The 13196-nt window shown below is 47.3% G+C and overlaps 1 protein-coding gene across 1 annotated transcript in view; it reads left to right on the top strand.

Annotated features, from left to right (window-relative positions):
- Positions 1-221: 221 nt before the first annotated feature.
- The window catches only part of POLD3 (polymerase (DNA-directed), delta 3, accessory subunit), a 42394-nt gene continuing 29419 nt past the window's right edge, over positions 222-13196 (top strand). The window contains 1 exon segment of the mRNA XM_010576758.1: positions 222-302. Within this exon segment, the coding sequence (XP_010575060.1) occupies positions 222-302 (81 nt within the window).

Raw genomic sequence — 13196 nt, 5'->3', positions numbered from 1 at the left:
TTTTCTGGCACGAGAGCCTCCCTTGGGGAGCTTTAGAGCTAACGCAAGTCAGGGCTTAATAGCAGGAAGGGGAGGGGACGACAAAGGTGGCGGCTGTGAAACAGGTGCCTGGCAAGAGGGACTGTCACAGCTCACAGAGAGCTACAGACGGATGCAAAGGGCAACACCTTGGCTCTCATGAAGTCCGGGACAAAATTCCTGTTGACTTTGGCAAGGCCGGGATGTCGCGGAGAGGTGATGGAGCTGTCACAGGCAGAGCCAGGAGTGGAGTGCCCAGCTTAGGCTGCTCATCGCACCTCCAGGTATGGCAACCCCCTCCCTACGCAGCCCCAAGTCTTTCAGCAAAATCCCGTGGGTTTTTTTCAAGCAAATTGTACTTGAGGGCCACAGCAGCAACAGGGCTACCGGCTGCTCTGTTTGCCTGTACTAATTACATGAATTATTTGAAGAGTGCAGGAGTTTGGCGCCTGGGCTAGAGCCCAGCTGTGCTATGAGCTACACAAGCTCAGAAGAAAAAGCCTATCCCGAAGACATCAGAGCATCCCTGGCTGTGTTTCTGGAATCATCGCCACGTGCCTCCCTTCTGCCGTAGGGCTGGAAGGAGCTCAGAGGTCACCTTCTCCGTCGCCCTCACCCCGGAGGGGTTTGATCCTGGCTGGCCATCTCCACTGACGTCCAGCTGGGTCTCTAAGACCTCCGGTGATGGAGAGGTCTCCTGGCTTGGTACGTAAGGAGGTGGTGCTCAGTGCTTAAGCTATGGATTTATTTTTCCTTGATACCTGTTACAACAGTTGCATGCCCACAGGTTCCCGTGCAATACCCTGGAAGGGTCAGCCAACCTCCCCACACAGGACACCAGCATCAATCAAGTGCTGCAAGCACTAGCTGCCAGTCCTGCAGTCATTTGGAAGGACAAACTTTTTCACTACATCTCATTCCATAATAAACCCTTCCCTGGGGGTGCTGGGAGGGAATCGCTAGGGCTGAGCTCTGCAGTTCATTCAGGCAGGATCCTAGTAGATGTGACCCATAGCCAGAAATGTTCCTGTCCGTGTCCCCCCCCCCGATCTATTCATTGATAAAAAAAATCACATTCCGAGGCTGTGGCAAAGGGGAAGAAAAACAAGGAAACGCACGCGTAAGGCTGTGCCACAGGCTGTGTGCACTGCAGGGTGCATTAAGGAAGTAGTTAAGGAAGCTCCTTGCTGCACCTGGGGAGAGGGGTCAGAGCCGGTGTGACTTTCTGTGTTGATGGTCCTTCTCTCAGCAGTTGTCATCTTTTGACCCATCTCGGAGCCGACATGGCAGGCAGCTCCACTCCTCCGAGCTTCCTGTGCCCCTGGGAGCTGGTGTTTCCACTCACAAACCTTGGATGCTTTGGCCTTCATTGACCCCAGCAAAGATGCCCTTGTCTCTAGTTTGTCCCCAGCTGCTCACCAGCCACCCTGCCAGAGATCACCTTCCCCTCTGGTCAACCAACACGACTTCACAGACCTGCCGAAACCATCCCGGTTAGGTTAAACACTCATCACAGCATTGGTTTTAAGAAGGATCCTCTGGAAGAGCTCAGTTAGAGAGCGGGCTGGCACGCAGTGATGTTGGCAGGTCTTTGGGGACAGCAGCCCCAGAAGGGACACTGGGGACATGGCCAGGTGAGACCCCACCTGCAGTTCTGCGTCCAGCTCTGGGGTCCTCAGCACAAGAGAGACAACAGACCTGTTGGAGCGGGTCCAGAGGAGGCCACAAAAACGGTCTAAGGGCTGGAACACCTCTGCTGTGAGGAAAGTCTGAGAGAGCTGGGGTTGTTCAGCCTGGAGAAGAGAAGGCTCCGGGGAGACCTTATAGCAGCCTTCCAGTACTTAAAGGGGGCCTACAAGAAAGATGGGGACAGACTTCCTAGTAGGGCCTGTAGTGATAGGACAAGGGGTAATTGTTTTAAACTAAAAGAGGGCAGATTCAGACTAGATATAAGGAAGAAATGTTTTACGCTGAGGGTGGTGAAACCCTGGCCCAGGTTGCCCAGAGAGGTGGTCGATGCCCCATCCCTGGACATATTCAAGGTCAGGTTGGACGGGGCTCTGAGCAACCTGATCTGGTTGAAGATGTCCCTGCCCATGGCAGGGGGGTTGGATGAGATGACCTTGAAAGGTCCCTTCCAACCCAAACCATTCTGTGATTCTGTGATTCTATGACATCTCTCCAGAGCCATAGCCCAGATGTGTAGAGATCAGAGCAAGGCCCTCTGCAAGGGATGACTGTTTCAGTGCAGTGAAGGCATTTTACCTCCTAGTTGTGCTGATTTGAAATCACTACCAAACTTCATCTGTCACATCAAATAACATGTGTCTTGGCTACCTCTGGACCACTGCAGATGCCATGCCAGACTACACTGCTCTGGCAATCACAGTACAGGCAGGGGCTAATGCAGGCAGGGGCTGATGTGGGCAGGGGATTAATAAAATGAGCACAAAGTGGACAGGAGTTACTGTTATGAAAACAGAAATGTGCGCTTGTGGCTCGCCTAGCAAGGCCTGGTGCTGCCATCCTGGTGAGTAAAGTTCTTCACACCCGAATCTCAGCTACTTCATTTTTATCTCTACCCAACATGAATTTTGAGATGCCTTTGATTCGATACTGTTCTCTTTGTGCTCTGCGCAAAGAAATGTGAAAAGTGACAGTCGGGATGGTAAAAATTGCTATTCCTTCTGTCTTCTCTTTCTGCTGCCAAAAACCTGCCAGTTCAGAATGTTTTTTTCAGGGATTAATCTCCTGAGAGAAATTATTTCTGCTTTGAAGCAGTTGTCTCTTTTAAAAGGTCTTATTTCAGACATCAGACTGGAAAAAAGATCATTTATTCCAACTGTCAGGGATCAGACCTGGTGCTTTTTCTTGCTGTGACAAGGAGCAGATGAACCCATAAATGTCCATCTGGGAGCTGTGAGCTGCAGCTGCAATAAGGGAACCTTGTTTGAGAAGACGTCTCAGAGACCCACTCCATTTTTACTGGCACACACTGATTTGCAGCAGTTGTTGTTCTAGTTGTGTTTGAACCAATAATATCCCTTTAAAATACAGAAGTGTGGCTGAATTCAGCTACTTTCAGGTGCAGGTTTGCAGTTTATACTGTCTGTGTACTTGCTATTTGAGCATCACTAGAAGGAGAGCGGGGCTGGCATCACGGGGGACAGTTATGGGTCAGAAGACACTGCCTTTTTCCCCAAATCTGAGCTAAAGCAAGCCTCAGAGGCCATGAACCCACCACAGCAACCTTCCAGACAGCAATGCAATGGCTGCCTCTAACTTATTAGCTTGAGAAGCTGATTTCTCCCATCTCTTCCTCACCCCACCAAGACTTCTGCAGGTCAGGGCCAGCTCCTCTAAATTACTGCCACCTCCTCCCACTCTCCCTGCTCCCCATCCTCCCTCACTGGCAGTTTGGGGTAATGTGGGCAATCTTTTCACAGGCATCCCCCCCCCAGCAAACCACTGCTGGCTCAGCCTCTGCTAAAGGAGTCCGTGCAGCACTGGGGTGCACAAGAGCCCCAAATGCAATCCCATTTACTGCAGAGCTGGCAGGTCACTGGCATCACCCCTCTCGTGCAGCCATCCGCAGGCACATGCTGTTCAGCAGGGAGTCAGCTCCTGTGGGAAGCACTGGGATGAATCCCTTTGGGATGACTGTACTTCAGACGATCCTTTTTCCCTGCACTCTGTGGTCTTCTGTCAGAGAATGAGCCAGGAGAGGTGTGAGCTGTGGGAACTGGGGACCCAGACTAGGCAGGAGACTCATTGGGGGTCAGAAGATGCAAGTACTCATGTGTGATGTGGAAACAACTGTGTTTGCCTTTATTTGTTAAATGCTTTTAGATTCTGAGTGGAAAGAGTTTTAAAATTTTAAAAATGCTGTTTAGCAGTGTTCAGTGTCTTCAAAGTCTTTTTAAACTCAAAAGCATAAATCTTAAGGCATTAATGAAGTTCTTACTCCTTCTTCTCTTTTCTTCTGTACTAGAGACCTGCTGCTTCTCTCATTTCCGTGCTGCAAAGCAGGTATCACAGAAGTTTGTTTGTAGGATCACAGTTCAGGATGGAGTGGACCTCGGGAGGTCTCAGGTCCAACCTCCTGCTCAAAGCAGGGTCAACTCTGAGATCGGGCTAGGTTGCTCAGGACTTTATCCAGTCAGGTCTTGAAAACCTCCAAGAATAGCAATGCACAACCTTCCCAGGGTCCTGTCCCACTGCTTGACCATCCGCATGGAGGGAAAGCTTCTCCTTATGTCCAGTCTGAACCTCGCTTGTTTCAACTTATGCCCATCTAGTTACTTCAGTATAAAGCAAGTATGACTGAGATCAGAAGCAGACCCCACAGCATTTTCATAAACCAAAAAGAAATCCTCAGCTAAGAACTTCAGTAAACTCATTCTTACCCTCAAGCCAATCTGCAATACCAAGACACACACACACTGTGCCCTGAAGGTGAAAACTGTAATTTTACAGTTACCAGGCACGTCAGCCTGGGTCAGGAAATCATCCAGAAATCTCAAAGCAGGAAACTTAAAGGAGGAAAAAACAAAAGACGAAAAGATACTTTTTCTTAAAAAAATGATGAGTAATATATTAAGACCTGCACACTCCTTCCGTAAACCAGACAAAAATGTCAAGCCAGGAGCAAAATGTCACAGTACAAGAATAGCTACAGTGAAACGAAGAAAAAGAGAGAACAAGAGTGTGAGAGAAAGTGCATGGGACCGCAGGAGGAAGAGGATGTATATAATTTTGTTACCAGCAAAACAAACATGATGCCAGCTGAGTAATGCGATTGTTGTGACCACTGGAGAAACACTCCAGCACGCTGCAGGGCCACGTGCGTCATGGGAGTTTATTTTAACACTCATTGAACGTGTGCACTTTCCTTCCCTGACCTTTGCCAGGTAAAAAATTGTTGCATCCAAGTGAGGATCTGTATCTGCCCAGAGTTCTCATGGAGCGAGTGACTTCACCCAGAACAAGGTGCACTCCTGCTACATGTGGCTACTGTCGGGTGGCATCGCTGTGTGCCCTCCCCAGCCAGCGGTTCTTCTTCGGGACTCTATGCCTGTTGGAGCTGTGCAAGAGCACAGTTCCTCCGGGGATCACACAACCCTGTTCACCCAAACCCCAGATATTTGTTTATAATTGGTTATTTTTAGGCTTGCTCACCTCTTTAAGCCAACCCAGCAGGTGGTTTCAGAAGTGCCAGTGCACACTATGGAGTGGAGATCAAGGGGAGTGGGCCCATCTCAGCCACAATTTGCATGAGCTGAAGCTGCTGTGAAGCAACAGCTGTATGAGGTTCAGCAAGGCTCAGTGCCAGGTCCTGCACTTGGCTCACAACGACCCCAACAAAGCTGCCTGGTGGAAAAAGACCTGGGGGTGTTGGTCGACAGCCAGCTGAACATGAGCCAGCCGTATGCCCAGGTGGCCAAGAAGGCCAATAGCATCCTGGCTCGTACCAGAAATAGTTTGGCCAGCAGCACTAGGGAAGCGATTGTCCCCCTGTACTCAGCACTGGTGAGGCCGCACCTCGAATACTGTGTTCAGTTCTGGGCCGCTCACTACAAGAAAGACATTGAGGTGCTGGAGCACATCCAAAGAAGAACAGCGAAGCTGGTGAAGGGCCTGGAGCACGTGTCTTATGAGGAGTGGCTGAGGGAACTGGGGTTGTTTAGCCCGGAGAAAAGAAGGCTGAGGGGAGACCTTATCGCTGTCTACAACTACGTGAAAGGAGGGTGTAGTGAGGTGTGTACTGGTCTCTTCTAACAAGTAACTAGTGATAGGATGAAAGGAAACAGCCTCAAGTTGTGCCAGGGGAGATTTAGGTTGCGTATTAGGAAAAATTTCTTCACCAAAAGGGTTGTCAAGCATTGGAACAGGCTGCCCAGGGAAGTGGTTGAGTCACCGTCCCTGGAGGTATTTAAAAGACATGTAGATGTGGTGCTTGGGGACATGGTTTAGTGGCGGACTTGGCAGTGTTAGTTTAACAGTTGGACTCGATGATCTTAAAGGTCTTTTCCAGCCTAAATGATTCCATGATTCTATGATTCATGCCACCACTTCATCAACGCTTCAAAATGGCATAAGCCTGCACGCTGTCAGACACAGCAGTGCCACCATCCTCCTGCTCCCCAGCAGCAGTGTTTGTGTGCTAGGGTGTCGAGCTGGTTTGGGAGGGATTCATCCAGACTAAAATTAGTCCAGGAAAAAGTTTGGTTTACCCTAAGTTGGTTTGCCTGACCCAGTTCGCAGCATGGCTGCACAAATGCTCATGCTGGCAGTAAGGAGGAGACGGTGGGTGGTGGGAAGCAGGCAGGGAAGAGCAGCAGAAGCTCTGGCTTGCACAAACTGAAGAGTAACGTGGCTCTCTTGCTATTCCCAGCAGTAGCAGCAGAGCTTCATCACCCAGGCTGGTGGCGTGCAGCTCCAGAGCTGCCAGGCAAGCATGGGGTCCAACTGTCACCTGCTGACTCAGACAGGGAATTGCATCAGAAGCAATGATTTTGGAAATGTGGTGCCCACGCTGCGATATGAGGTCCATGTGTTCACAGACCGCATCAGCTATCATTGCTGTTTGCCCATTTGCAAGCTCTGTTAAGGAGATGACCCCTCTCATGACTGTAGTGGGTCTTTTTCAGAACTGCTGTTTCTTCCTGCTTATCAACTCTGTTATGGGTTATTTTCCCCCAAATCTACTAACCAACCTTTTTTTGAAGTTGAATCTCACTAGCAGTAAAGAGGTAGAGAGACATTAAAGAACCCATCATTAGCCTATTCCCAGAGCTCAGATCTTGCAGTGCAAGAGGTAGCTTAAAATTTTCTTATAACTTTCTTTGACTAGGGCATAAGATAGGGAGAAGGGAAGGAGTGGCCCCATTTTCTCACCCTGGGTACAGTATGTGACACGGCTGAGCTGACTCCTAAGAGTTTGCTCCCAACATCTCCTTGCCTGCTTGTCCCTGCAATGCTGTAGCTGTGCGCTGCCCTTTATTTGGGGAGATGCTTTCCTGCTCATTCTCATCTCTGCTTTATCAGTAGTCATTCTTCAGAGAATTTTCATTATTTTGTAGCTGTTATTCTTGTTTATCTTCTTTAATAGCCTGTCTGCTTGTGGAAACAGATCTGCATCGCTGCTAGAAAACAAGCTGTTCTGCCACAGCTCCTTCTGTACCCATCCTACTATTGAATAAATGTCAAATACACCACGCTGAGGCACACTAATTATCTTGAAATAAAAGACATCAAGAACAGGAGTCCATAGGGAAACTATTCCATCCATCTTCCCACGCACATAGCCCAGAGAACATGCTCGGAATTAGATGTGGGTATTAGTTAATAACCTGAAGTCAGAAATGCCAGCTACTAATGTGACTCAACATTGGAAATTTGTCATGATGCTTTTGAAGACATTCATGTCAGTCATCTTTGTTTAGATGTGATAACATGTACTTGGTGGTAGCAGAGATTATATTCTTCTGGCTGATACATTCCCAGATGGCTACACGTGCTGCCTTCTACTACAATGCTTAAACCTTGTGTTTTTATTTTTTGAGAAGGGACTCTTAATACAAAAGTACAAGAAATCTTGGCACAAAAGACTATACAAAGTACAAAAGTAAATCTATCTGCTTGTACCATTAGCAATGCAACATTTCTTTTCATGAAGGCATGTGGCACTGTGACGCACCACAAAATATGTGAGTGCACTGGGAACCAGCTCCAGATTAAGACACTTATATTTAGGTGTCTCCACATATGCTGGGTGTCTAAAACTCTCCATGTTGCTAGTGGAGACAGTAGTCAGTACTGTCAGCGGTGCCAGGAGTGATTTGGCTAAGATAGACAGCAACCAGCTGTCAGCAGTCACGCTGCTGTTCTCCTCTGGTTGTCAGAGGGGAGATGCATTCCTTCTCATATGTTCTTCTTCCACCCAAAACTTATCTTAGTAGTTTCTTAGATGCCTCTCCCTTGTCAGTATTATGACTGCCTTACTCTTTGAGCACCTCAAGATTTTTTTATTGGGAACATGCACAGAAAAAAGCATAGAAAAGATAATTAAGCCATGCAAACATATGCATCTGTCTCAAATGTAGCTGTCTCCTGTGACACCAATTTTTGTTCTAGTTTATCGACTTGCCTGTACTGATTCTGACCCTTGCAAGCCTAGAAGCAAATTAATTGTGTTAGGTTTATGGTTGGACTTGATGATTTAAAGGTCTTTTCCAACCTAAATGATTCTATGATTCTATGATTCTAATTCCCACTGTTTTTCTGATCGTGTTTGAGCCTAAGTCTTCCAGCTATGCTTTTCCATTTTGTATAGTTAAGGAAGGAGCCATCGCCTTGACTCCTTCCTTAGCTACAACTCGCCCATCAGACAGGTTTCCTACTGAAAAGATCCCACTAATTCTACCTGCTTGTTTGCAACCCACCTTGGTGGAAGAACAGGGGAGGGTCAGGCTCTGTAGCTCCTTATGTATCTGTCTTACGACTTTCATTTCCTAACTGGAATCTCCACTTCTGCTCAGACAGGATGCATTTGTGCCCAAAAACCAGATCTTCAGAAGCCTCTAATAGATTTGATGAGCTCCAAAAGGAAATGGGTGCCAGGATCTAGATAAATTTTGGGCAGATTCAATTAACTGTGCTTTGACACTGGGATCTCTACATTTCTGTTCTCTCTTCAGCATTGCTCAGTTGCTCAAGGAAGTCCCCCCTCATACGGCATTAGTTAAAACTTCCACAGAACTCCTTTCACTCAAAACTCCTCCTCAGGCAGATGCTTGCCAGCAACTATATATAATAAATTTCCAGAGACTCTGCCCATTCTTTTTTGGTTTTTTGGAAAGCACTTGTGAAACAACCGTTATTATAAGTCCTCGGGCTCAGTGTCTGCTGGTGCTGGTGGTTTTGGCTGTGGGCAGCTGTAAGTACAAGACATTTAGTTTCTAACAAGCGATCTTTGAAAGAATCCTTTATAGCGCTTTGAGAGAAAAGTTTGGGAGTTGGGATACTTGGGCTTTACACCTGGGAGTATTGAAAGATTCTTGGACAAATCACATAACCTCTCTGTGTTTCAGTGTCTTCATCTTTGAAATGGGGGTAACACTTTTCTTCTTCAAAGAGGAATATATGTTTAATGTACTTTTTTCAGGGTCTTATATGAAAGTACTGCAAATCTTACACAAAAGAGTATTATCAGACCTCTTAAGGAAATACTGTCAAAGTATTTTCAGATCCTGCATTAGGATTCATACACCCTACCATCTCCAGTTGTGCAAGAAAAACCCAGGCACATTAGCTTCAGCATCTGTCAGTTTGCTGCATTACAATGACATTATTTCTCTAGTTCCCATTTCTCCTTCTTTTTAAAATTACTCTACATACTTTAGCTGTGAAAGATCATTTACAAGTGTTACCATCCAGGGAAAGGAGACAGGGTGGGTTCTAGTCTTCAGCTCCTTGTTCAAGTTAACAAGCCAGTCTGTAGCTGCATGGCTCTATTTTAATGTGCAAAAGTAACTAACATTCACTACAGACTGTAAGGATCTGTGCAGCCCCCCAGTCAACTAGTGCTGTCCTTATTTCCAAGATCAGTGTAGCATTCAGTAGATTTATGATCCAAAAAAATTGACAAAGCCACCCAGGTTGCAAGGAGATATTTTAAAGGCCGTTTTGTACTTTGGCAGGTCTTGATGCTGGCACTGAAAACTGGGCTGTGCATGCTACCAGGGCCCTTGCTGCACACCCTGCTTTCCTCAGGAGAATTTGCTGCGGCCCAAGGACTGCTCTGCAGGGTTTGTGTGAGTCCCCACTGCTGCATCTCTTTCCAGATCGCCTTTTTGGGCTTTTTCACCAAAAAAACCCCAAACAAACAAACAAAAAGAAACCCCAGATTCTTAGAGAATAAACTGGGACTCCCAAAACCACCAGGGCTGAGAAGGGACCTAACTAATTTCCAATTAGATTGCTGCTGTCTACAGTAATATCAGGGACATGCACCTGGTTTACACCTTGGATCTAGTATGTACAACCTGAAAAGTGGCAATATGTGCCAGGTTGAAGGGCAAGCAGAGATACGATCACAGGGAAAAAAGCCAGGTTATGACACATTCCTGGTTAGCTTAGCTGGAGTATGAGGTCCATGAGTGTTCGGTTACCAAGCTGTTTGATCTCCGCTGATCATAGAATCATGGAACGGTTTGGGTTGGAAGGGACCTTTCAAGGTCATCTAGTCCAACCCCCTTGCCATGGGCAGGTACATCTTCAACCAGATCAGGTTGCTCAGAGCCCCGTCCAACCTGACCTTGAATGTGTCCAGGGATGGGGCATCGACCACCTCTCTGGGCAACCTGGGCCAGTGTTTCACCACCCTCAGCATAAAAAAAATTCTTCCTTATATCTAGTCTGAATCTGCCCTCTTTTAGTTTAAAACCATCACCTCGTCCTATCATGATACTCCCTGATAAAGAGACCCTCCCCATCTTTCTTGTAGGCCCCCTTTAATTACTGGAAGGCTGCTGTAAGGTCTCCCTGAGCTGGATGCAGAACCACAGGTGAGGTCTCACCAGAGCGGAGCAGAGGGGCAGACTCCCCTCCCTCGACCTGCTGGCCACGCTGCTGGTGATGCAGCCCAGGACACGGTTGGCTTTCTGGGCTGCGAGCGCACACTGCCGGGTCATGTCCAACTTTTCGTCCACCAGTACCCCCAAGTCCTTCTCTGCAGGGCTGCTCTCCATCCCTTCATCCCCCAGCCTGTATGGATAGTGGGGGTTGCCCCCACCCGGGTGCAGAACCTTGCACTTGGCCTTGTTGAACCTCATGAGATTCATACGGACCCACTTCTTGAGCTTATTGGAGCTGATGACTGCACTATTTGTATGGGAATCAATGCATTCAGAGCATAAAGTCACAAATGGGATGAGTGCACCTTAGTTCTTCTCCTCCTCCATCCTGACCTGATGTACAACCTCAGGGAAGTCTCATAACTTACCCCAAGCCTCTTTGTATCCCTCTCTGCGGTGCTATTTCAGGAGTTTAAGTGGTTCTGTCTGTCACATCACCCTTTCTTTTAACTGTAAGAAAAATGTAAAAGGACATTAATATTAAATGGCTCCATGCTTTGGTCACGGGTTGTAATTTTCATTTCTTCATCTATCAGCTGCTGTGTTTCAAGCACTGTTGGATAGGAGCATTTTTGCCCAAGGACTTGATTCATGAGATGAAATTGCAAAATGACTCTTCACCAGCTCTGGGCAGAACTGGAGATGTCTCATACCAGTGACAAGAATAATGAGCGAGTCCCAGAACCTGCAAAAAAAATCATTGCCTTTTTGTAACGAAGAGTAGTATGTGGGTAATGATTTTGACCTTTCTCCTGCTCATTTTGAAACTGGAAAGAAAATTTCTGACTTCACGGAGTGAAAGGTTCTTGCTCAGCACTTGCTAATTAAATGTCTACCTTGCAGCATCACTAAGGTTAAGGCTGGTGTCACGACCTCACATACCCAGAGGAAGATTACTCCTTTGAGATGTTAAGGCTAATTTTGTGATCTTTCTTTGCAAACCAGCAGAGTCTGTCTCTCTGCTTCTCCTCTGTTACAGTTCTCGGTACCAATACATGAATGCATTCATCTCACACACCCAAATTTCATTTGAGATTCTCCTGATGCCAGTACTCCTAGAGACAATACATAAATCAGGGAAAGACCTAATGCTCATAAAGGTAATGTTTCAGTGATCTCTTCATCACAGGAACTCGCTTCTGACCCTAAAAGCACTTTTTTTCAGCTCAGCACTGTGGCCCACCTGAAAACGCAGAGAGCAGAGGAAACACACATCAGTTCTCTCCGACAGAAACGGATGTCGTGGCACTGTTAGACACTGAGAACTTATTTCTTTTCTGTTGCTTGTACTAACCGTCAGTAAAATGAAGAAAGCCCTCTGCATGCAGCGGCAGGGGAACAGGTCCCTACCATAACAGTTTTATTTTCCCAGTCAAGGGAGAGGTCTGTGGAACTGATTCAGGGTGGTTTCATATGCTACAGACTATTCCCAACCATTTAAATCTTAGGCTCAAATTCTAGGCAACACTTTGCTAACCTAACTAGATGGAAAAAGCAATTCACTGAACTAAAACAAGCTGATAAATGTGCCAGAGACAGAGGGATTCAAGCCGATGAGGTCCAGGGAGGGTGGGAGACGCCAGACCCACGTCCCCACGCTGTCTTCTCTCACACCCAGACAGCCCCTGCCTGGGACCATGCTATAAACCAGCCAGGACAGGTAAATAAGAAACATGGCAAATAAAATGTAGTATAATCCACACTGAAAGGGAAAAAAACCCACCCTCAAAACCACGTCATAGATTTTATGATTTTAAATTAACTTTATCACAGAGAAGTATTTAGAAAAACAATATAGCTGTAACAATGAAGTCCTCAGCTTACTGTGAAGCTGTATTAAAAACAGGATGCACATGGGATAGGACTGGGAATTAAAGATTGGGAATCTTGTGTTCCAGCATTTGCTATTTATCTCCAAAAAAAAAAAACCAAGCACAGAGTAATATTTAGCAAGTGCTGTGAGAAGTGCTGGAAGTGGTCACCAGTGGAAATATGGGGACAGTTTTAACTGAGAATAGGAATGGTTTAAAATAACATGTCACCCTGCCTTTTAACAGCAGCAGCATTTATTTGAGGGAGAGAGCTGCAAGACTCCAATGCCTGGTTTGCCTCTGCCATTCTGGTGAGGATCAGGCAGGGGTGAAAAAAACAGGAAAATTGGAAAAAAGGAAAATTGGTGATTCCCAACAAGTGGGTGTTTTACCCTCCCTTGCTCCACACCATGGCTCATCCTGCCCTGGATGTCAGGGACGAGGTGCTGGGTCAGCCTGCAGCCGGGATGATGGAGGCGAGGAGCAGCCGGATGGTGGGAAGGCTGTGAGTCTGCGAGGGGCCAGCGTGGGGACGTGTGAGGGGCCAGCGTGGGTCTGTGAGGGGACAGTGTGGGGACGTGTGAGGGGCCAGCATGGGTCTGTAAGGGGACAGTGTGGGGATGTGTGAGGGGCCAGCGTGGGTCTGTGAGGGGCCAGCGTGGGTCTGTGAGGGGCCAGCGTGGGTCTGTGTGAGAGGCCAGCGTGGGTCTGTGCGTCTGTGAGGGGACAG

Source organism: Haliaeetus leucocephalus, unplaced genomic scaffold (assembly GCF_000737465.1).
Source record: "Haliaeetus leucocephalus isolate CR32 unplaced genomic scaffold, Haliaeetus_leucocephalus-4.0 Scaffold536, whole genome shotgun sequence".
In the NCBI taxonomy this organism is placed as follows: Eukaryota; Metazoa; Chordata; class Aves; order Accipitriformes; family Accipitridae; genus Haliaeetus; species Haliaeetus leucocephalus.
This window is presented reverse-complemented; position numbering and strand designations above follow the sequence as displayed.